This window comes from Typopeltis vanoorti, chromosome 19 (assembly GCF_054136105.1).
Source record: "Typopeltis vanoorti isolate ZY-2024b chromosome 19, IOZ_Tvanoo_1.0, whole genome shotgun sequence".
Lineage (NCBI taxonomy): Eukaryota > Metazoa > Arthropoda > Arachnida > Uropygi > Thelyphonidae > Typopeltis > Typopeltis vanoorti.
In genome coordinates this window covers 90,948,800-90,975,677 of record NC_143567.1, presented here as the reverse complement: position 1 = coordinate 90,975,677, position 26,878 = coordinate 90,948,800, and the positions used below count along the sequence as shown (strand labels likewise).

At 34.7% G+C, this 26,878-nt stretch overlaps 1 protein-coding gene across 1 annotated transcript in view; it reads left to right on the top strand.

The window, feature by feature from the left end:
* The window catches only part of Tim23 (translocase of inner mitochondrial membrane 23), a 136,843-nt gene extending 114,873 nt beyond the window's left edge, over positions 1-21,970 (top strand). Inside the window, exon 7 of the mRNA XM_090409233.1 lies at positions 21,312-21,970. Within this exon, the coding sequence (XP_090265359.1) occupies positions 21,312-21,427 (116 nt within the window). The 3' untranslated portion in view covers positions 21,428-21,970. The remainder of the gene's footprint in view (positions 1-21,311) is intronic.
* The last annotated feature ends 4,908 nt before the right edge of the window (positions 21,971-26,878 follow it).

Below are 26,878 nucleotides of genomic sequence, written 5' to 3'. Positions count from 1 at the left end.
AGGATGTTGATTAACATTAGCCCTTGTTCTAATGGTTTTGGAGAAAAGTGGAGGGGATAATAGTGGCCATTTCAGCTACACACCATCTATGAAAATAGGCTATAGGAGAGGTACAAGGCAGAAACTGAACAATCTGTGAGGGATTGAAGTGAATACATGAGAATGGAATCATTAACTGGATTGCCCTCTTCTGGACAGAATTGAGCAGTCTTAGAGAGGGTGATTTTCATGTACCACCCCAGATATGGGAGCAATATTCCATGTTTGGGTGGATTTGCGATTTGTATTAGTCTAGCAGCTGTGAAGGCATGAAGTAGTTAGTGTCTTGTATGAAAAAAGTACACCAAGTTTTTTGATGGCTGTAGAATCTTTGATTGAAATATGTTTGTGCCAGGAAACATTGGAGGTCAGTCCAAGATGGGAAATCTAATCATGTTTTGATATCTGAATATTATTGAAATTAACAGAGAAGGGATGTGAGCTCTTTCTTTAGAGAGATCAGACAGTACTGAGTTTAGTTGGCTTTGAAGTCTACATGGTTGTCCTTGTCCCAATGAGATATAGTTAGGAGATCAGAGTTCAGGACATTGGGCACTACAAGATTTGTCAAATGAAAAGGAGGAATGGAATAGAGTGTACTGTCACTGGCAAAGTGATGGATAGGATTGGAAGTCTATGAGAGCAGGTCATTTATATACAAGAGGAAAAGAGTGGGTGAAAGAACAGAACAGGGTACTCCTGTATTGGTGGGAAAATCTGAGGAGAGGAAACTGTCCACCATGACACTTAGCAAGCGGCCAGTGAGAAATTTGGCAATCCATTTGCAGTGTATTGAAAGGCAGACCTTAGAATGACAGTTTGCTAAGTAGGTCCTGTGCCAAACCCGTTGAATACTTTCTTCAAATACTTTTTGCATACTTTATGAAATATTTATCAATATTTATATATCAAATACTTTCAAATACCTCGTATGATTATTGATATGAATGCAGCAAGGGCTGCATATATATGGCCTGCCTGGCTATCATTACTAAGTGAACCCATTCATGTTGAACTTTCATCCTCCATATAGTGGACACTCAGGATATTGCACTACGTCACAAGACACATCATCTAAGAATGATTAAGGGCGTGTTATATTTGCTTATCTTAACTTTTACCTACCACCTCTGCTAGAGCTTCTTCTCATTAATTGAATTTACAGGATACCTGTTGAATGTTTCTTTTACCTCTTGGAGTTGATGCCCTACTTTAGGGCTGTCCAAAACACTGCATGCGCCCTGCCTGTTGGTTTTGATTTTCACAAGCGAAAAAATAAAATATTTTGAATCGAATGCGTATTATATATTTTAATTCTATCACAAATCAATAATCTTGATGTTGGAAATTTTATTTGGTGATTTTGCATCACTATATACTCACGTGTTTTTCAAATATTAGACGTGTCAAAGAAGCGTTCTTTGACACATCTTGTTCAAACATGCATGCTCCAGGTGCTCATGGGGAATGTGAACACGCAATTAGTGTTGTTCGTTTGTTCAGCTATCGAGGTTGTGTGTCTGCTGCTCACCAAATTACTAGATACGCATTATGATGCGGCCCTCGGATAAATTTTTTTTTTTTTTTTAATGCAGCCCTCGGATTACCTAATGCTGGACAGCTCTGCCCTACGTTATCAGACTTGTCCTTCAGCCAGCACAAGTGTTCTGTCATCCTTAGTGTTTGATATCAGGAGGCAGTGCAACTAACCTTAGAAAATAAGGGGATAAACCTCCTTTGTTGTTTTATAGCCAGTAAGCGAAACCAAAGATCGATAACTACGATCTATATAAGTTTCATGCCGAAAAACTATCGGCGAAGGCAATTCGAAGTAAAGGTGGAGCAAGCTCCCTCACTATTCTTGATATTTTCTCATAACGTAAAACACAGCTCCTAGGAGATGTATTACTGTTTTACATTATAAGGAGAGGTCACTACCCAGACTGGTTTCAACCTTTTTTGAGGTCTCATCAGTGAGTAGGTAGACCTGGAAGATATCAAAGCTTAGTGAAAAGAACTTACATACCTTCACTATACGAATGCCATAAAGGTGTAATTATATTTTAGTAAAGATATAAAGCCAAAAGGCTAGTTTTCTGGCACCTTAATATAGAAAATAAGGGGATAAACCTCCTTTGTTGTTTTATAGCCAGTAAGCGAAACTAAAGATCGATAACTACGATCTGTATAAGTTTCATGCCGAAAAACTATCGTTACTAAAATATAACCTAACCTTATATTCACATTTTCTTAAGCAGCCTATGGCATGAACCCAGCTTGTTCTCCAAGTTTCTCTTTCACAGTTTTTCTTACCCTATACTCAAGTATACTTCCATAAATCTTACCTGGAACACTCAGTAGGAAATTCCCCTAATTCTTGTGTTCAGTACTACAAGGATGCTACTCCATTAATATGGAATTTGACCTGAATTATGCAGCTCAGCCACTTTTAAAAAAAACTTTCATGCCTCCAGATTTACCAGATGTTGACACCCTGGATACCCAAGTAGTTAACCTACCTGCTTCTTAGTTGACAGGCTGCAGATTCAGATTTCCTGTGAGCACGAATGTTTGATTGCCCTTAGGGGTAGGTGAATTTTTATCACTCACTGTAAGACCACTGTCCTGCTTATTGGAAATCCTGAAGTGGCCTGGAAAGTTCCATGTCAAGAGCAGGGTTTCTGGACTATGTAAACATATACAGGGTGTTTCAGAATACTTATTACAAACTACTAGGGTATGTAGGGAGAAGCAGGGTATATCAGGTTTTGATTAGCAACCCATGTCCCCATATGCAGCGTTGCAATGGTACAGGTCAAAAATGTTTCATGTGCACATCACAAAGAATGTAAACATCAAACACAGGATAAATTACATTGTAATTTCATAAACATTTACAAAAGGTGCCCAGAGTTGCAACCATCAGCTTCACAGTGTTCATTACACCTGCTTAGCAAGTTCTGGTGCACTCTTTCAGAAATGCCTGGAATGGTTTGGATCTCACCCTCTGCAGTTAGTATCCTTGCCAACAGATCTTCTACTAACTCCACAAGAGTTTCATACATGAGAGACTTCATGTAGCCCCCAGACAAAAAGTCCAATGGAGTTAAGTCTGGTGAACATGTGCATGCCATGCTGTGCCACTGGGCTACCTCTGCCAATCCATTGCCCACCAATATTTGGTGGAGGTAGTGTCAGATGTCATGTGGTGGTGCACCGTCATGTTGAAACCACATATGTTGCCTAATGTGCAATGGCACATCTTCCAACAGCTGTGGTAGTGTTCTATTGCAGGAACATCAAATACATGGGGACATTCAGGCAGGATGGAAAAAGATACAATCCTGTCAATTCGTCACCAATGGTGCCTGCCCACATGTTGACAGCAAACTTGTTCTGGAATTCATTGTGGTGAGGGTTGTCCCCAGACCAAATGTGGCAGTTCCAGATACCTTTCCTAGTGAATACAGCTTCATTGATGAAGAGCACCGGTTCTTCTACGCAGCATTACTGAACCACCTACAAAACCCAATCCATGGTACAAAATTCATTAATCCCAGTGTGTGAACCTTCTGATATCAAAAGGGGTGGAGCTTGATTGGCATTCAGAGCCTACCAGGTGCTAGAGTGAGAGACACCCATGGCATGTACAATGCCACAGGCACTCACAGAAGGGTTTTCCTCAACCTGCTGAAGCACTTCCTCATTGAAGTCTGAGTCTGCGGTACACTGAGTCCTTGAAGCTCCACAGTCGTGTTGAAGGAACCTGTTTCCTGCAACCACTGATTCACATTGGCAAACGGAATGAGATGGAGTTGGACTATGTGGAAAATACTGTGCATACAGCTGACGGGCAGTTCTCCCATTACATTGAGCTTCACCATACATTAACATCATGTTGTATCTCCCCAGATTTGTCAGTTTATCCTGTGTCATGCAGTGCAGCTCACAACTGCACCTGGTTTTTTAAGTGGCGGATGTATTGGTTTACATTTCAGATGAAAAAAAATCAATCTCCAATCACTGCAACCAGCATAACAATGAATGCACTCTTTCCTTTGTTTAAACGTTTTCAAATATTCTTCACTAAAAAGGTTAACTCTTATTACTTTGCTTGCGTTTTTTAATTTATTCATGCTGTTTCCTGATGAAGTGAAACAAAGTTTTTTCCTAAAACTAGTCAAATTAAAATAATTTCTTTTTGACTTCTTTGTGAGTGTTTTAATACCAGAAAATAGTAATTCTAATATATCATATACACAAGCTCCCTTTCAACATTTCTGGTTTTTCATGTTTTTTTTTTTTTTTTTTTTTTCTACCACAGATATTGCTATGTACTACCTATACATTCTTCTTGAATATTTTTTATACCTATTTTGTCACTTGCTTTATTCAGCAGTCTTTAAAAGTAATTGTTGCATATATCCAGAATACTTTTATCTTCAGTTTCGAAGTATGTTTAACATCTCTGATTCCTTGACACTTCTATTCTTTTTCAGTAACCTCCATAACATTTTGTCACCTTCCTGATATTTATGTTCTATATTCTTACTCAAGTTTTCACATTAGGGCAGAAGCCATGGTTCTCTACATTCCTCAGAAGGCCATATGGAAATCTCTTCCTGCTTATCTAGCTTTGACTCATAAGTAAACACAATACCAAGCAATTCTTTTTTTTTTTCCAGAGCTTATATTCTCATGTGCTCTCATGTTTGAATTAGAAAACTAGCAGAAGAAGAAAGTGTGATTCAAAGAGCATGCAAATAAAAGCTATGCCAATGATGCAGATAGTATATTCTAAGGGGATATGTATATGAGGGAGATATCAGTAAACACCACATTCATTGGAACTAAAATGGCATGTAAAGTGTAGCTTTAAAATTTTCACATCTGATAACAAGAGTGATGACTAACTGCCAAAATTGAATTCTGGATGACTGGAAATGGGTATTTTGGAATTATAAATCTCACTACAATTTGTTTTCATGTGATAGGAGAATGGATTTGGAGCAGTTCACTACATGCTATGAGCAGGAATGCATTGTCCCATGTAACATGAAATATAATGACATAGGATGTTTTTCATGGAATTGGCCTAGCGATTTTATGGATATGGATACTACCATAAATGTTGAGGCATTTCTCCATGTTCTGGATGATGCTGTGCTTATGAAATTCATTAGTGAAAGGCTATACCTTTTCCTGTAAGACTAGACCCCTGTGACTTAACAAACTCTACTGTAGCTTGGTTTGAGGATAACTACATTTCTCTTATGGCTGGAGAACCTCACATTTTAATCCATTTCAACACTTAAGGGGTGAAATAGCCTACTTAAAAGATAGATGGATCAAGTGATTTTATTAGATATTAGACTAGAAATTTTTGTGAAGAATGGAAATTAATTTCCCATGAAACTTTTCTGAGGTATGTGCAAGGTTTGTGTGATCTGAATGTTGTGATATAGGCAAATATGGGCTTACATCTTATTAGAAAGGTAATATTTTGATCTGTGTATATATTTCTGAAGTTCCAAATAGCTTATGGCAACAGAATGCACTATATCACTCTTTATACTGTCACATTGCTAACTTTCAGTGTTTCCATCTAGCACTATATCCGTTGATTAAGTATTGTTTCTGTAGTATACCTTTGTTGCCAGCATGGTGAAACTGGAACTAAGATTCATCAAACCAATCAACCATATGTGCCCAGTATACTACCATGGTTGCTAATTTTTAACTGATAGGGATAGAATTAAGATTATCTGCTATTTTACTGATTGTTGTTCATCTGTTAGATTGCATGATTCTTGTTTCCCTTGTCCTGTTACATCAGCAAGCTGTCTGCCTACGGGATTACTGTTGGTTGCATGTTTTCTAATTTTTGGAACATTCTCGGTATAATCTAAATACTGTTGTGCAAACTATTCTGATAGGACAGCAGTCTCTGTGATACTTGCATTGGCAGATGTAGTGTTATCATACCATGCTTAGAGTTGCTTGATGTTGATTGATTATCAAATTGAATTGTGTATGCTTGTGCATACACATGCTATACTCTAGTACCAGCTTTATAACTCTTCATCAGCCTATCACATCAGTGAGCTATCTGCCCACAGGATTGCTGTTGGTTATATGTTTTCTAGTTTTGGACTGCCCTTGGTATGCATTAGCCATTTATGCAAAACATTCCGGAAGGATAGCAGTTTCTGTAATACTTGTACACTGGCAAATCCAGTGCTATCATACTCTGCTCAGAATTAGGCATTTTATTGGCTAATTATCACATTGAGTGTGTGTGTGTGTGTGTGTGTGAGAGAGAGAGAGAGAGAGAGCATGCATGCACGTCTGTGCATAGACCAGAAGTGCTTGAACACTTTGAATGCAAAAATAGAAAATTTACTATGCACAAGAAAAAAGTATGACCTGTTCAATAGGAAGACTCAAAGTTTACTCTACTACTAGATATCTGTAGTTTGCATGAATAAAAAATTATAGGACATATCACTCACGATCTCCAAAAGTAATTTGTCATTCACTGCTGTATCCTTTTCTTGACTGCACGGTCTCATCCTCTTCTCACCTTTCATAAAATGAAAAATTCCATCTATTGATATTCTGTAAGATCCTTTCAAAAGCATGTAGGACTATCATGTCATCCCTCTTTCTCTATGTGAAAAATCCTTGTTGCATTCCTGATTATCCTGCCTATCTTTGTATCATCGTCAAATATCTGTACATCTTCTCCTGTTAAATCCTTCCCAGTATCATTAGTGTAAAGATTAAATAACAGCGGATCAAAGACTAATCCCTGAGGTACACCACTAGTCACTTTAAATTAAATAACAGCAGATCAAAGACTAATCCCTGAGGTACACCACTGGTCACTTTAAATCTTCCAGACTTTCATTTCCCAGTCATTCTCTTATTCATTACTAGTAGTTTTAATCCAATCCTATATCTTCCATATTATGCAACCTTCCCTGCTGAATCCAGTCAAACGTTTTCCTTTCAAGGTTCAAAAGTATCAGGATGTATCCATTCCCATTATCTAACTCAAGTACTGCTATATTGAAACAACCTTCCCTCCCACATATTTCCCAAGGAAGACAATGGCCTTCAAATTTAGCTCTAATGTGAACAAGTTCCATCTTTCATAAATCTCTTCCCATACAAGATGTTAATGTACTATAGGTTGACCAACCAACCTCCACTGTATAGGCCAAACTTAAACAGCCATCGCATTATTATGAAATTTGAGCAAGTTGTTCAAACATGGCCTTCCTTAATAAACCTGTGCTATTCATTGCAAAGTACAGACTCTTTGTCAGGCCATTTCTGTATGTGATCTCTTACCATCTTTTTTGCAATCTTCGCCACAATTACTCTAGAGATACTGATAGGTTGATAGTCAGAAACATCAGTCTTTGAACTATTCTGTGCAATGGGATTATCATGCATTCTTTCTACTCCTGTGGAATCTTCTCTGTGCTGAGACTCAAATTATTCACCCATGTTAAAGGAGCTGCCAGTTTAAACAACACTCTTTTAGCATCCATGCTGATATTCTATCAGTCTCTATTGCCAAATTTAGTACTTCCTCATGCACGTGAGTTTCTTCCTTTGACATAGAGGTAGCATTGAGCTCTAGTTCAATGCTACCTCTATAAGAATGATAGCTTTTAGCAAAATGGGCACTCGTTAATTGAACGAACTCTTCTACTCTGCCACCTGCATACCATTCCCATTGAAAAGAGTGATTCTTTTACATTCATTCTTTCTTTCTTTTACTTACAACATAATAGTAGAATTCTTTTGGCTTGTCTCTGCTTACAGAGGCAGTTTCTTTTCATATTGAGCTTTCCATACAATAGTTGTAACTCTTCTGGCTTGCACCTTATAATTTTCATAACTGACATCATCCTTATGCTCATGATATTTTTCTTAAGAATCTCTTGCTTAATAAGATTGCGCATCCATTTCACTTCTACCTTGTTTATTCTTTGAATTCTAGGGACACATTCTGATATTTCATGGTAGTTCATGGGAAGAATACTTCCCATGAACTCCCAATACCTTCCCATCTATCAGTTGATGCCATGGGATCGAATCTAGTATTCTTCTCAGTTGGTCTCAGTTTCCTGCTTTGAAGTTAAGCGTGTAACCTTTTCTAAATGGAATATCCATAGACTAGCTGCTTCCACCATCAGAACAGCATGATCACTATCACCAACTGGAGTCAGAACAGTCGCATCTTTTAGCATGTGGAAAGACTTGTATGTTTGTCATACATGTTGATTTATTTTTAACAGTATAGATAAGAACACAGGCAGATAAAAAAAAATTATTTATCAACTTATTGCTGATATTTCTCTTGTATTCTATTCATCTTCAGAGCACAAAAACAGTTTGTCACAGTATACGGAACAGCAACATCCATTATAACATTGGGACTAGTTTATATAGTTGTGACGTACAACACAAAGACAAGTCCTAATTAGGTGCCATCTATGTTGGGGGGGGGGGGAACAGAGAGAGAAAATTGGCATTTATTAGGTCTTAAGATGACTGTCTCCCAAATCTTTGGCCAATTTATACATCCATACTTGTTGAGGTTTGGAGTATGTTCCAAGGCCTAAGTTGATTTCAAGAACAATCTCTCTGACTTATGACTTCTGTATAGCACGTTTGTGTTTTTCCAGTTGCTAGAACTGACTTGCCATAATGATAGTGTCGGATGTATATTTTATGTTCACTGAGGCGAGTGTCTGCTTTTCTTGTCAGTCTATAGTAAGCTTGATCACACAAACAGGCCATTTCGTAGACTCCTGGATGTGATACAGAAGAGATTCTTTCCTTGAGTGTTTCCAATTTGACATACAGTTTAAATACGGTGCATAGCTGATGTTCATTAAGCACACTAGATATCTTTTCAGATGTGCCTTGAATGTGTGGGATGGTGACAGTTTTGTAGTCTTCTGTGGTAGACAGTGGGGGAGGAGGAGCATTTAGTATTTTGTCTATCCTGTGGTGATTATAGCCATTGGCTAAGAAGATGTGACATAAGTGAATGAGTTCAGCAGTGAGAGCATTTATTGGAACAAATGACTAGCTCAGTGAGTTAGTGTTTTTAGGATACCATACTGTTGAGATGGGTGATGGTGTGACTGTTTTTGCAAATATCTCCCTGTATGTGTGGGTTTTCTATAAACTGAAAAAGATAAGGAACCATCTGGAAGATGTGTGATTTTTGGATCCAGTGTGTCTGGGCCAAGTGGCCAAACTGTAAGCACATCATCAACATAGTGTAGCCAAAGCACTGGTTTAAGAGTGGCTGTATTGATAGCTAGCTTTTCCAAGTGTTCTATGTAGAAGTTGCCTGGGAGGGGGGGGGGGGGCCCACTGCTGTCCCTTCTACTTGTTTGTATATTTCCCTTTCCATGTAAAATAACCTGCATGTACTGTGAATTTAAATAGTTCAAACATATCGGGAGAAAGTGACTTTAGTAAATCGAGATTCAATTAATAGTACATTTGTGAATAGTGAGGCGATATTAAAACTCACCATTATGTCTGAACTTTTTAAGGTATGGTTTCCTAAAATACTTGTTTTTAATTTTGACACAGTTTGGTACTAAATTGGTATCTCGGAACCTCTTTAAGAAGGCTAACCTGTTCAGTTGCCACGCCAATTTTAACTTCCACTTACCATATTGTTGTGTCTTGCGTATGATATCATGTCCATGAAGAATCCTCAAACGTGTGGAAAGGCTTGTGTGTTCATTGTACGTGTTGAAATTCTTAGGTGGGCAGAATTTTTAACAAAGGAGGAGAATTGATTGTTAGAGTGGCTAGTAGCTTAGCTAAATGTTTAGCAGTTTGTATGTGGGACTGTTTATACTATCCATAATAGGGCGTAAGGGTGTATGTTGTTTGTGAATTTTTGGTGCTGCATATATCATGGGTGTTTTAATGTGGAAGGGCTTGAGTTTGTTAACTGTTTCTTTAGGCCAGGAAGTGACTTTTTTCAATAATTTGCACACTAATCTTTTGCAAGTTGGTGGAATCCCAATCTATAATTTGGTATGTTGACTGATCTTGTAGAAGTGTGTGTGCATTTTGCTTTCATATTCTGTTGAATCCATCACCACAGTTGCATTCCCTTTGTCTGCTTTAGTTATAACACTGTGGTTATTATTGTGTAGCTCTTTTAAAGCAATGATTTCCTTGTGTGGAATATTATTTTTTGGGAGGCTTGGAATAGATTAGGATGTTGATCAGTCAACATACTAAACGGATGTTATTGGCTATTGCTGGAGGCAGGTCGTATATTCGCCATTTAATGGAAGCCATTATTTGGGCTTTTGGAACTTGCCTGGGAGTAATGGCAAAATTGTGTCCTTGACTTAATGCACTAATGGCTTCTTTGGGTTAAGGTTTCCAATGATAAATTCACAACTATGCGATCTTGTTGTAATTGTGGTCGTTTCGTAGCACTATGTTGTTGGAGAATTTAAAATTTTTTCTGGTGCAGTTTTTAACTTTGACGAATTCTTTTTTAGCTGTTGTATCAGAGATTCTGTCCAGGATATCCCACAGCCCTGTGTATAAAATATCACATAGTTCTTCATGTACAGCATTGAATTTATTTTTGATAGCTTCAGGCGAGTAGCCTTTATCTGTTCCCATAGTAGTGCTAAACTCGCTTGTTTGTAAATGTGCTGGGCTTTGGCCGAGTGAAACTTGTTTTTAATTTTGACACAGTTTGGTACTAAATTGGTTTCTCGGAACCTCTTTAAGAAGGCTAACCTGTTCAGTTGCCACACCAATTTTAACTTCCACTTACCATATTGTTGTGTCTTGCGTATGATATCGTGTCCGTGAAGAATCCTCAAACGTGTGGAAAGGCTTGTGTGTTCATTGTACGTGTTGATTTATTTTTAACGGTGTAGATGAGAACACAGACTAATAAGAAAATAACTATTTATTAACTTATTGCTTAGCTTTCTTAAAGAGGTACTGAGACACCAATTTAATACCAAACTGTGTCAAAATTAAAAGCAAGTTTCACTTGGCCAAAGTCCAGTGAAAAATTTACAATGCTCCACAGAAATCCCACCTCACTGTCTACCACAGAAGACTACAACAAAACTGTCACCATCCCATACATAACAAACGTAAGCAAACAAAGTTGGCACATGAAGTATCTTCAAAACCTGGGCTACTTGTATACATTAATTGCTTAGTATTCCATAATGCAAAGCATCTGTCCTTTAATCCTTTCATATACTTAGTAAGTCCAAATTAGATTAACACAGTCATATTTTCATCATAATCGCCTGTTATTAAGCATATTCGTATCATTAATATAATTGCATAACTTAGTTGCTCTTAAGTACAGATTCTATTATATACTAGAGGTATCCCTTGATTAATGCAGTTAATTAATCCCTCGATGTTACCGCATATACCAAAATCACTTTAATCAAATCTAATAATCAATGATAAAAATTACAATTCGTCCATGATCAATTACTGTATTAATAATTCGTTTTATATGGTACTCTTTTAGGAAAGATAAAAAATGAATGCAAAGTAAATGTTTAATAAATACTTTACCTACATTATTTACTGCAATTTTTTTATCAAAAGAAGTTATCAAGAGTTGTTTGAACAGTTTTAGTTTTTTTCTTATAGGCATAAATTCTATGATGACAAGCAATAAAACATAAAGAAAAAACACTGCAAATATAATACATGATGATACAAATTAAAAGGATATTGAATCCAACATTATTTCATAGCCGAATATAGAAACTAAAAGTTTTGGTGGATGCAAGCATAAGCAACCTATGGACAACTCATAGTAAAGCGGAGTAAACTCCAGATCACTTTCCTTAGTATTTTCCATAATGTAAAGCACATCTCCTAGAGGAGATAATTAAGCCTTTGGCTCTCTATTTCAGTAATACATGATGGTTTATTTATTTTCAGATAAAATCTAGAAATTATTGAACAAAGAATAAAAAAACAACTAAACCATGCTATACCAACATCGGAGGTCGCAGTATCTCTCAGATACAATTTACTGTCAAATATTACAAACCTTTATATAACGTGTTAAAGACAGCAAAAAACAGTGCAGAATGTCACTCGTAACATATGAATGCACAGCTACCCATGACCTCCAAGCTATATACACTGAATTGTGTAAGAATATTTCTATTAAACATTTTGCATGTATCTGTCAGATCAGTTGCGAGCTCCGAAGGGTTAAATGCGCATTAATCAAAACTCTTGCCATGTATATCAAGGGATTGCCGTAATTAATTTCGCCGCATTAATCAAATCCCGCGTTAAGCAAGGGATACCTGTATCATGTTTTTTGTGTGGTTTAAGCCTATACAGAATATTGTCTAGTTGGCCATATTCTAAATTGCATTCCTATTGTCATTCAGGATGCATATAGATAAAACTAAAATGTACATCACATCATGTTGTACCATCATATGCATTTGTGGTAAGCCAATAAAAAATACAGTTTAGTCAGCTAAGTTCAAAATTGCCAGCCCATCCTTGTTTGTTCAGTACCCAGTAGGTACCTACTGACACCCTAATACAGGAAAAAAACCTAGAGGAAGACCAAGGTCTAGGTAGATTGATTCAGTCAAAACAAAATGTTAGATATGACAATACAGTCATCCCTCGACTTATGTCCTTTCGAAGATACGTTCATGATCCCATAAAGGAATAAATAACATTTTCGGCTATACTTTCGAACAAGACGTAAGGATTGGACATTAGGTCAGAAGCCCCAGTTGGTTTTCTGCATTCCTGAAAAGCGATATTGGCTTTGACTTTTAAGCAACTCAGTTTTAAGTTATGCATATGAGAGTTCGGTTAGAAATAAAGCACTTGATCAAAGACTAGAGACCACAGATATGAGGGTTGTTCTGAGAAAAATTAGGGGAGTGAACTGATGGCATCAATGGCAGAATCATATTAAAAATGCAGATATTAGAAAGGAACTTCACACTATTAATATTCAAGAATGTGTAAGCAGAGCTAATCTAAGGTACTAAAATAGAATGCGTGAGGAAAGGTTAGAAAAACAGGTGTTTGATGCCAAGATTGCAGGGAAAAAACCTAGAGGAAGACCAAGGTCTAGGTAGATCGATTCAGTCAAAACGAAATGTTAGATATGACAATACAGTCATCCCTCGACTTATGCCCTTGCGAAGATACGTCCGTGATCCCATAAAGCAGGGGTCGGGAACCTTTTTGAACCAAAGAGCCATTCCACCAAAAAAAATTAATTAAAACAAAATTTTGGGTGCCGCAACTTCAATTTCATTTTTCCTGGTGACTCAAAGTTACAGTTAGTTCAAACGTAGGTAAATTTGTTTTTAATTCATTACTTCCAGATATCAAATACCGCTTTTATGTTTGCATATAAATTTTTTATATGTTCAATAAATAAAGCAACATTAAGTTTTTAATCACAAAACATGTTTAAGTAAGTATATTATTGCAAAAAAGTCAGAATTGGTATTGCAAAAAGAATTAATCCGAACAAAGATACAACATTATGTATTTTAATAGATATTTGATTATTTTTATTTAAAATTCACTAATGAGACTTGATTTTGCATCTTCTCAGCCAATTTACTTAAATCTGGATTGTATGTTTTGCACTTTAATAGTAATTCGGCTTTAAAACTTCCATCAGTCAGTTTGTTCCTACACTTATTTTTAATGTAATTTATTGAAAAGAAAAATTGTTCGCAATTTTACTTGAACCAAAAAGAGTCAAAACCCCAAAAGCAAGTCACCTAGCATTTGAATAATTAGTTACAAAAGAATTCCAATATTTAAATATAATTTTCTGTGGTGTTTCTTCCATAGTTTCCTCATTTTCTTCAATTTGTGCTACCATTTCCTGAAGATTTTGTACCTAGATGCTTTTATTCTGAATTTCCAGAAGTTCCATTTGTAGTTCTGCAATTGATATTCTGGGAAAGCTTCAATATCTATTAATTTTTAAATTGCAATTTAACAGATGTAATATAAATTTCATCATCTCCTGATGTTTTTTAAAAAGCGAATATTTTGCAATAAACTTTTTCTTGATTTAAATTCAATCTATAATTTTTTAGATTTTCAAAATATATAAATTTTTCTTCAGTAACATCTTCGAAAAACACTCTTAGTTTCTGTTCAAAGGTAAGGACTTCCTCTAGTAATTGTAAGGCTGTGTTTCCCTTCCCTTCCCTTGCAACTTCAAATTTAACTTATTAAAATGTTTTGTCATATCAAGCAAAAAACAAAAATTTTGTATCCATTTGGGATTGCTGAGAAGTTCCACATGATTTACGTTATAATTTTTAGTGGTTAAGAAAACTTTTGCTTCTTTTAAGCACTGAAAAAAACTTTTTAATGCTTTTCCTCTTGATAACTATCGTACAGATCTAAATCTTTATGTTGATTACCTAGTTCCTCTAAAAATGTGTCAAAAAGTCTGTGATTCAATGCCTGAAATTGGATGAAATTGATCATTGGCACAACAACAACATCCATCACTCTTTTTACTTGTGATAATAATCCCAGAGAATTTGCAACTAAAGCTTCTTGATGCAATGAAATGAAATATCTCCATGTGGAATATCAGTGGAGAAGAATTTAACAAACCCCTTATTTTTCTCATCGGTTGCAATGCATACTATATTATTAATATTTATATTTTTATTCTGTAAACTTTTAGGTTTCTGAAATCTCTTGACCTGTAATGTGTCCTTTAAGTGTTAGTAGATCAAGAAGTTCTCAAATACTGGAAGATGTGATATATTTAACCATCATGCATCATTGTACCATATTGGAAATATCATTTGATTCATCAGCCACAATTGGCAGAATTAATATCCATAATTTGCATATTTGAAACTTCTGCAGAAATTATTACAATCCGTTCCTTGTCAGTTCTAGCCAAAACAGGTAAACCTTTAATTTTTTTACGTATCTCGTCCTTATTTTTCATATCCTTAAATTTCAGAGACATTATACATGCAATTTTTTAGAAATTCACCATCAGTAAAAGGTTTTCCGCTTTTACTATTTCAAGGGATAACAAAAAACTTGCTTCAGTAGTATTCAACGAAGATTTTGTCCAAGTTGACAAATTTCTTTGCTGAAGCAATATTTTCTTTTGTAATTCTTCAAAAGCTTTTTTTTCTCAGGATATCACCCTCAGGATATTTTTTACTGAAGTCTAAATGTTTTCCTCGAAAATGTCATTCGACATTACTTGATTTGTTATTTTGAAGTCGTAGATGGCAAATTAAACATTGCGGATTTCCATTTACTTCTATAAATGCAAATTTCTCTATCCACATTTTATTGAATCCTCTGTTTTCTTCGATTATTTTTCTTTTTCTTGAACTCATATTAGGAGGGTTATTATCACAAATTTACCTGCAAGTGAAAACACAAATTCAACATAACATAATAAAAATTACTTTGTGCATAACATTACCTGACACTAAATTGAACACCAGTTTATTACCACAGTAAATAAGTTAACTAACAGAATATTTATTTTGACAGCTAAAATCCGTATGCATCTAAAAACCATGGTGTTTGACAGGACAGCTGATCAGTTAGTTCAAATTTTCGTGTAGCGCTAGTTACCTTAGGCATGTGTAGCAAATTTCATGTATAACACACGTCACATGCATAGTATCTAGAGTCACATACAGGCTGTATCAAAAAACAATATTTAGTTGTTTGTATTAATTATGTATCTTTTAATTCAATATAAAAGAGCCGCACTTTGTTCAGCCAAGAGCCGCCGGTTCCCGACCCCTGCCATAACATTTTTGGCTATACTTTTGAACAAGACGCAAGCAAGTGTAAGGTAAAGTATGCATAGCGGCAACCTCCCTCGGCAGTTGGCACGTGTCTTCAACAGTTCCTATGTTGATTTTGTGTTTGAGAAATCAGTTATTTTTGTATTTATCGTTAGTTATTTTGCGTTAGTTATTATATGGCCCCTACACACACAATTAGACGTAAGAGCATATCGAGGCTTTGAATTAAACTCTGATCATTATATGGTATCAGCAAAAATTCGTTTTAAACCAAAGTGGCTAAAAACACATAAAATTGAAAATTCTTACCAGCCGAGCTACAAAATTTCTTCATTACAGGATCCTCAAGTTAGACTACAATATCAAAAATGCACAAACTTAAAAACAGAAACCATACATGAATCAAGTGACATAGAAGATGAATGGGAAAATTTGAAACAAATTCTCACAAAAGCAGCAACATAAACCTTAGGAATAAAGCACAAATGGATTAGAAAAAGAGGACTACGAGACTGGAACAAAGAAATAGAAAATATAATAAAAACCAAAAAGGACAGTTACCAGAAATGGCTAAATTCCAAAACAATAGAAGCAGAAATAGAGTATAAAAGAAATAGTGCAATTGCAAAACGAGAAGTAAGGAAAAAACATAGAGAAAGATGGAACAATTTCGTAACAGAACTAGAAAAGGATTTATTTAAGCCACAACCCAAAACCTATAAAGTAATAAAATACATGAATAAAGAAATAAAAGAAAAGATAAAAATACAAACAATAGATTTAGAAAAATGGGTGACCTATTTCCAAAATCTCTGGACAGATGAGAACAATGAATTAAAATTTTATAAGACAAAGAATGACCTAATAGAAAATATCACAATGTTAGAACTGAAAAATATAATAAAGAAGATGAAAAATAGGTAAACGCCAGGAGAAGACAATATAAATATAGAACTATACAAAAATGCAGGTGAAAAATTTAATGAAAGACTTTTGAAATTTTTTGATATGGTTTGGATTCCGGAAAAAAGCACTGGTCATCCCAATCTATAAAAAAGGAAATAAAGACAATTGCAATAATTATAGGGGAATTAGCCTGCTGAATACAGGATATAAAATATATGCAGGAATATTAAAAGAGAAACTAAGCAGCATTGTAGAAAACAAATTACTAGAAGAACAAAATGGCTTCCGAAAAGGCCGATCCTGCATAGATCCAATTTTTACTTTAAAATTATTAATAGAAAAGAGAAGAGAATTTCAAAAAGAAACACGTGGCGTTTATTGATTATGAAAAAGCATTTGACAAAATTAGTCGACAAAAATTGTTTAAAATATTAACCAATTTAAACATACCAAACCAACTTTTACAATCTATTCAAGAAATATATACAGGAAATAAAATAGCAGTTAAATTAGAACACACCTCAGAATGGAAAGATATATCAAGAGGAGTACGACAAGGATGTACCCTCTCACCTCTGCTTTTCAATATATATATAAATGAAATATTAACAATCTGGAAATAGCATAACCCATTTGGTATACAAATGACCCCGCAAATGAAGATAGATACACTACTATTTGCAGATGATCAAATAGTATTAGCTACATCAGAAGATGACTTACAAAGATCATTAAAATCATTAAATGATACCTCAAAGCAATATAATATGACTATATCCAAAGAAAAAACAAAAATAATGGCATTCAAAGGAGAAAACCCAATAAGAAGTAAAATAGTGATAGATAATACAATACTAGAACAAGTAAACACTTTCAGATACTTGGGATGTGATCTATCATACGAAGAAGAAAAAGACATAGACACTAAAATATCAAACTTTGTCAAAGTAAATGGCATAATAAATAGTATATTTAAGCCATCCCTGGTACAAAAACACACTAGAATCAGACTATATAATGTCTTGTCAAAACCAACTCTACTATACGGAAGCGAAACATGGACCATGAAAAGGAAAGATGAAAAACGAATTCAAACAGCAGAAATGAAGTTCCTCAGAAAAACAGCTGGATATACCAAGTGGGACCACAAAACAAATGAAGAAATCTTACAATCCCTAAAAATCAAACCAATTAATTACTACATAAGACAGTATAAACAAAAATGGCTAGAACATTTAAATCGAATGGACAACAGCAGACTACCAAAAATATTATACAGATACAAAATAAGTGGAAAAAGAAGAATCGGAAGACCAAGAAAGAGATGGCATGAGACCGGAACAGGCCACATGGCCTATATTCCATGATAGGAAGAAGAAGAAGACACACAATCAAAACACCTAGTTAAAGAATCACAGAAAAAGAGGCAAGCAATTGATATTGAAATGAAGTTGCAAGTTATAAAGCAACATGAAGCTGGTAAGCCCGTCAATATGATCGTACATGACTTCGGATGGTCTCATTCTACAGTGACGACCACTTTGAAAAATAAGGATAAAATCGTAGAGGCTGTGAAAGGATCTGCTTCCATTAAATCGACGATAGTGATGAAGCAACGACAAGGTCCTATCGGTAATATGGAAAAGCTACTTGCATCATGGATAGAGGACCTGAACCAAAAGAGCATACACCCTTAGCACTCTGACCATAACTGCTAAGGCACTAGGTCTCTTCAACATGTTGAAGGAGGAAGCAGAACCCGATTGACTATGAATTCAACGCCTCTTCCAGTTGGTTCATTAGATTCAAGCAGTGTTTTGCGCTGCATAAAGTGAAAATGTATGGGAATCTGCAAGTGCTGAGAAGGCTGCCAAGGAGTTTGTGGAAAAATTGGATAAAATTGTTATGGAGGAGAATTATTTGCCACAGCAGATATTTAATGTGGATGAGACCTTGTTTCGGAAAAAAATACCAGAGCCGACAATTCATCCACAAAAAGCTAAAATCTATGCCTGGTTTCAAAGCCCTTAATGCCCGTATTACGATTCTGTTACGGGTAATGTGGCTGGATATAAACTAAAACCATTTGTAATATGGCACAGTAAGAATCCACGAATCTTCAAAAACATTAGGAAGCATACTCCCAATTAATTTTCGGAGCAATAAGAAGTTGTGGATGACTCAAAAGTCGAGGAAGCCTTAATCAATTCTTATGCGAGTGAAATAAAAAGCTATTGTGTGAAAAAAAAATGTAGAATTTAAAATTTTATTCTAGATAATGCTCCAGGTCATCCATCCTATACGTCTTATAGCGGTGATTGTCACCAAGTTTAAGGTCATGTTTCTTCTTCCAAACACTACTTCATTGATCCAACCGATGGATCAGGGAGTTCTTGCAGTGTTTAAGGCTTATTATCTACGGAGAACTTTTTACAAGCCATTTCTGCTACTGAAGGAAATGACTAGATTCTCATGCAATTCTGGAAAACATTCAATATTTATCATGCTATTAAAAATATTGTCATCACTTGAGATGAAGTGATCTCTCAATGTATGAGTGTCATATGTAAAAAGACATTAGAAAGGTTTGTGCATGATTTTGGAAGTTTGTAATAGTGAGCCTAGTAAAAAATTTGAATCTCAAAGTGAATGATAACAATATAATTCAACTCATAGAAAGTTTCTCTGAAGAGTTGAACGAAGAATTGGTCGAACTGGAGGAACAACTGTTGCAGAAGAGGAAAAACGAGAAAAGGAAGAAAGAAAAGAGAAACTGGAAGAGGTAGTTAAAAACAGTTTGCAGTGAAGGGTCTTGCAGAAGTGTTCTCTGCAGTTAGCAATGTCCTCAAAATGGCTGAAGACATGGACCCCAATGTTGAACGCTACTTAATAATAGAAACGAAAGTACATGATGCGTTTGCTTGCTATGAACAAATTTATGATGAAAAGAAGAAGAGAAATAAGCAAAGCACATTGGACATTTTCATCCAAAAAAACAAAGGTTATACCAGAAGAGCTGCAGCCTGGTCCTTCACACAGGAAAGGTAATGAAGATGTGATTGTGAAGGAAGATTTGGGTGATTATTCTCCTGTTTTATGGTGGCAGTAACACACAGTACAGTTTTATAATAAGGTTTAAAAATTAAAATGACAGTATGCTTATTACTGTTAAATCCCTAACCCCTATAACTGTTGATTTAATGTATTGACTTACATCCTGCCTGATGGAACGGAACCCGGACGTAAGTCGAGGGATGGCTTATTTGGAGTGCTTACAAGTAATAGACTAATTTGGTGGAAAATTGTTGATAGGAGATTAATAATAATGTAAACTTAATCATTTAGTACTGTCATAATAACCTGAACATTCCTTGGGGGTACATGTCAGAAAATTCATGATGATGACTATGTACATCACAAGAAGGTGAGATTTCATGTTATGTTGAGTCAGAAAAATTTCTTTAAGGTTGTGGATGTCTCTTTCCAGTTATCTAGCTTTGACCCCTAAGGTAGTCCATAGTTGCATGTACAATTTTTAAAAAATTTTGATAGCTATAATCATGTTTAGATAATTGCTTATATATATATATATAAAAGCCTGTTTCTGAACATTCAATGGTATCAAGTGATGCAGTCTGCTGTGTGTTTAATTGACATTATTCAAAATGTAGCAAAATAAGATAAGATTATAAAATACATGGGGAAAAAAAAATTTTACTATAGAACAATCCTCTAATGTTACTATTTAGTGACATACTGATTTTCATTATGGTAATCCACCTTTCACATATGTTGCTGTTCATTTACTTCAGTGCATTATATGATAATCAATTGAACATCTCTCTTAAGATTTTTTTTAACATTGCTTAGCCATAAAACTTGAGTTTTTTCTTGGTTTTATTTGCTGACCATATATTAATAAATGATATACACAAATTGTCCAATTGTGTATTTGACAATTTGTGTATATCATTTATTAACACGTTCGCTGCCACGCTACTTTGGCATGGTCTGTTCCCCTACGCCGAGCTCTTTTACTTCTTCAAGGTCAGTACGATAATCTCGTTACTGGATGTAAACGACCTACGAGTATACTCGTAGTCGGCTTGTACAGAGCATATACGGTCTATGAGAATACACAATTTTGAAGCTAGCCCCACAAGCCAAGCATTTTCACTTCTTCAAGGTCACTACAATAATCTCGTTCCCGGCGGTAAGCGTCCTACGAGTATACTCGTAGCTGGCTTGTGAAGCAGGATTACCCACTACGAGTATACTCGTACTTGGCAGCGAACGTGTTAATATATGGTCAACGAATAAAACCAAGAAAAAACTCAAGTTTTAACGTTAAGTGACCAAATACAAAACAATAATTGCTTAGCCATTTTTATGGAAGGAGAGAGAGAGAAAATATGTTATTTGAAATTATAGAAATAGAACTTATTTTTACTATGAAGGTTGTTTATTCACACAGAACAGTTAGTTTGCTTTATTTTCTTGTAGTTGGACTTCGTAGGTGTGCAGTTGGTGGAATTCTAGGTTTTGGCCTTGCATCAGTGTACTGCTTGTGGAGTAGCAGGGATCGTTTAAAAGATGTCTTTCAAACACAGTCAGTATAGATTACTGCAACAGATAGTACAGTTTGTGAATGTCATCATACATTGTGTGGTTCTAGTTGAAAATATTACAGACAGCAATTTCCAGTCCACACTAAATACTCAAGTGTTGTGGTTTCATCTGCTGCTGCTATTTCAACTGTATCACAGACCGCTAGATTCCTTGTACTCAGAATTTTGTAAAATACAGACGTTTTCTTCTACATATATATATATATATTAGTCATAGAGCATTAGATGAAAATATTTGAATAAGGTACTGAAATTTCTCCATTGCAGTATAGAGCTACGTATTGGAAACCAATAAAGGCTTCATTATCTTTATATAAATTATTTTGGAATCTTTTTTTTTTTTTTTAATTGGAACCATTTATCCTTTACTAGAAGTAGTAGTGAAGAATTGAAGATAGCCTGTAAACTAGTGATGTAAAATATGGAATGTTTTTTTTTTTTTTTTTAGTTATCAGATTCAAAAATGAGTTTGAGAATTAAAAACTTTTCATAAAATGTGTTTCAATAAATGAATTGCTTTCTGGTTTATTATTATTTATGTAACTAACAGTGGTTTGTTAATCTTTAAAATTTCTGCATGCTGTGTAACCACTACTAGTCTCAACAAGTAGTAATTAACCATTCTTAATTAAATATCCATTGCTGGTCTTTCACTTTACAAATCTGCAGGATTTTTGTGTAAGTAAAAGATCTCTACCTTCACAGCTCTGACATGGTGAGCTCTAATATTTTGCCCTTCAACATACCTTTAGATATACTATTTAGCTACTCAGAAGTTTTTCCTGACATCCTTAATTTATTTGACTTTGCTATGTGAACTCTGGATACTTTTTGTAGCAAGGTAATTTCTACAAGTAGATGAAAGGCTGTACCATGGGTTCCCTTTTTATCACCACTATTATCCAATTTTTTTATGGAAGACTTGGAAGAATGGCTATTCACTGCTATCACCCCTTGTCCCTCCACTTGGTTTTGTAATGTTGATGACATGTTCTCTATTGGGCCATATGCCAATGAAGAATTAGAAGTATTTTTAATAAAAATTAACAACCTTGTTATTTAGGATAAAAATTTACATTAGAAAAAAAAAGGGGGGGGGGATGAATCCTTTCCTCGATTCACTTGTAAAGTAGGAAGTTGATGGTTCTCAGCTTTTCTGAAGCCTATATTTACTGGAATATATGTTCTCTAGGATTTGCTACACTATTCTTCACAAGAATTTGAATTATCAAGATCTTTATCAACAGGACATATCATTTGTCATATCAATTAATATTACAATATTAGCATGTTTGCATTGGACTTTGTCTTTGTGCCTGATGTCTCACTAATAGCATGAGATATGTCCCAGCATGAATGTGTTACACTAATACTCAATGGTTACTTTCTATCTAAATTACAATACATCTCAGATAATTTCTTTCCTAATAATAACCCATCATCAGATATCAAGAGAATTTCCATTCCTTATATCAAAGGCATTTCTGAACACATCCAAAAAGTTTTAAAGATATTTGATTTCTAGAAAACTTTCAAGCCAATAAACAAAAAAATTTTTTTCCCTGTCCTACTTTTCTCTAAAGATCTGATTTCTTGTTCCTGCATGCTGTTTATTGTCTACAGTATGACCAGATGGGTCATACCGTAGACATCCAACAATCAGAATGTATGGGTTTCATCTGTTTTCTTCGAGATGAGAATCTGGTCTTGCAGAACATGGAAGTTCTAATAGCTACAGAATCCTATGGAATAACACAAATTCTTCATACAATTCCTTTCAAATTTGAGAGAGACTTCCAAGAATTCTATGAAGCTCTTTGCAATCAACCTATTCTAAATCTAAATGATGGTCTAAAAATTTCAAACTCTGGGAAATGGTGATGTTGAACTCTCACTAATAATGTAATAATTATTCATAATATACACATGCATTTTTTACACAATTTTTTTTAATATATATGTATGCATGTGTGTGCATTCATAGGTTGATTAATTTAGTCATGTATTTTTACACACTGCCTGCATCCACTGTGCATGAATAACCTATTAATTTTATATATATACTCTATGTAGTTTTTGCAAATATCATTATGCAACTATTTTTTAAGAATTTTTAGACCATAAAGGTCAACAAACGATTGTTTTGTTGACCTTTATTTAACAACATTACTATGGTCAAATTTAATTGTTGAGAACATAATCCCTGTTTTTAGCATTGTCTATAATAGGAAATTAATTCCAGCTTGGAATGAATTAACTATTAAAGTCGGGAACTACCTGTAGTTTCAATTAAAATGATGTGAACAAGCTTTTAAATGGGAAATAATGAAATTACAGTCCTGTGTAAGATGCTAGTAGGGAACGATTATGGGAATTTTTTAAGTCTAGAAAGGGCAGCTGACTTAAAAGGCAAAATTAATTGGTTCTTATTAGAGACTTAAAACAGTAGAAAATGAATGAATTCCAGACTTATAAAAATGTTTCGAGAAAAGAGCAAACCTAACAATGTTAGCACCTATGCAATTTCTGTTAGGAACATAGACTAGTCATTACTAACACCACGTTTCATCATAAAGATGTGGCTTGAGTCTTGTCGTCTATTTTTGTCAATAATGATATCACAGGTTCAGGATACAGGTTATATGGGCAATCTGAAATAAGTGATTGCTATTTGGTCTTGAGTATGATAAAAGTGAGTATCATGCTGAAAAGAAAAATACATACACATCTTTATGATGTGTATATGTTTTTCTTACATCAACTTCATGTAAATGTTACATGAAGTGGTAGTTTCAGAAAAAAGTCATATCAAATATTCCGGGCAAATAACTGCATGTGTTGTAAGAGAATTCAGAGAAAAAATGTAAGAGAGCTATTGTTAGTCGACAAACAAAGTCATGGGAAGAATATAGAAGATAAATGGCAAAATGTTCTGGAGGCCACTGAAAAAGTTTAGCAATTGAGAAAAGAGTGATAGGAATTGTTGGATCTGGAAGAAGATTACTTTGAAAAAATTGTTCAAGGAGATAAGCAGTTGGAGAACACTGGTAGACATGTTGAAGAGAAATGCAATCATGAGTACAGTTCGACATGTGGAACTTGAAATGTGGTAAGGTAAATGCAGTAGATTAATATTTAACCAGAAAGAATACTTAGATAGGTATAAAAGTTGGACATTGGCTACACTGATTAAGAAAGGCCTCGTAAGGTCAAATCCTATATGATTGGAGTAGTTTCTGTAGTTTACATCTATAAAAGGGGAAATAAAGTAATTTGAAATTTATGCAAGAATATTTCTGTAGAAATCGAGAAAAACTGAAAGGCCATATATTTAGTTTATGAGTGTGAATATACATTACTGATCTGTGTTTGGTTTCTAGGTCTCATAAAAGCTCTTCATAACACTATAATTATATGATGTAAATGGGACATTATATGGAGCAGGACAGCATATAGATTTTACTTGATTAGCAGTGAAAAGTCTATAGGAAAATGGAATGATGTTAAAGTTAGGTGCAAGACAGGAGAACACATGGTATCTACTGTTATTCATCAGTGTGGATCACATTAAGAATTAAAGTAGTATTAGACCTTTTATTATAATCAGAGGTATTCAACTCAGCACTCTTTATTTCATGTAGAGAAGGTTATGCACCAATATAAATCTTCAGAACTATTTAAATAACTACTCTAACAAATCAAATTCCTGTATCTTCAAAGGGTATATACCTATAACGCATGAGATTTTGCATTATTAACTTTCTATTGGCAGTTTTTTCCCCTCCAAATTAGTCTATTATCTGTCAGGACTGCAACATTGTCTGATCTTATATTTTGGTTTTCTAAGGCACTTCTTACTGCATCAGTTCATCTAGATCTTGGGCTTCCTCTGAATCTTTTTCTTGCCATCAAGCACATGTTTTTCTAAGCTTTCCTTTCCCATTCTGTTTAACTGACCATACCACCTGAAATAAGCTCTGCTCACACATATTCCTTAATGCTAATAGTGTCAAGTTCCGTCCTAATATCTTCATTTTTAATATGCTTCTGCTATTGATGCCATTTTTCTCAGAACTCACAGCTCAATAAGTTAAAATTGCTTTGAATAACTGCCATGTATATAACTATTTTAACGTTTTCACTAATTTCTCTCTTTTTCCATATACATTATTGACGTAACTCTCTATCATACCAGCATTGCCAATTATGTTGTCTATTTTTATATTTAATTTGAAGAGAGATTTTTAATTTTTATAAAAATTAAAAATTGGACCTTAATAGGTCCAATTTTTAGTCAGGATCCATGTTTTTATTGCTGACTCTCATGTTAAATTTGTTACTGTAGTTATTCAATTTCATTAAGGAATTCTACAGACTTGTACCAGATTTATTTAGGAGTATAACATCATCTGCATAAAGTAAATAGCTGAGATAAAAATCTTCATTGTTTTGATAATCAAGCTTAATGCCACTTTTTAATGTGAACTGTATAGATAGCAAAATTGTTTTTCTAATCTTAGAAACAATTTCACTATTTATGCAAATTCTCATAATTAGCAGAAATCCATAAATTTATGAAATTCTGCTAATTTGTATATTGAGGTGGAGAGGACTAAAAGGTTTAAAGTTTTTTGTTAATTCAGAAGGTTATATTTTCACGATCTCTATCATTTTTTTGGGGAGTTTGTGGGATTGTATTTTAAAAGTTTACAATGTGCCCTCTGAACAAAGGCATTCATTTCACAGCTGTATTCACCAGATTCAGGACTATAGTCACAACACATTAATTCACTCTTATGATGATATCACAGGTTCAGGATACAGTTTTATCTCAACATGTAAAAAGCAGAGAGCTGAGGAATTTCTATTAGGAAGCAATGCTCATGCAAGGATGTTAACCACGTTGAATGATGTTTATGGCAATATATGGTAATGCAGATGGTTGTTGCTGCATTAGACCTTTGATACATATGTAATGTATCAAAGGTCTAATGTAGGAACTTGAACTTTCCCATAATTTTCCCCCTTCCCACCATATTGAATTATAAAAACTAGTTAATAGAAACACACCCCTCAGTCCAACCAAGCTTCCTTCACAGCAGAACTTACTATCGTTGTCATGCATTGTATAATGCCATTAATTCTAAAAAATACTCGTTTCTTCCACAGTTCTCTCACCATAGTGATTAACAGTAATGCTATTACTATTCCCTATATCTGATCACATTGAAAAAAAAAAAAGCCAGAACTTTCAAGATATGTAGGTGTCCACATTGGGTCTCCCTAGTTTCAAAGAATGGTAAAAAATCGAAATGTGGGTTGTTCAAACATTCCAGAGACTACAAGTGTCATCCAGAATTTTTTTTACAAAAACTTGATTTTGACACCCTAGTCCAGGGGTCGCCAAACTTCTTTGACCGTCGACCCCTTCAAGAGTTTCTC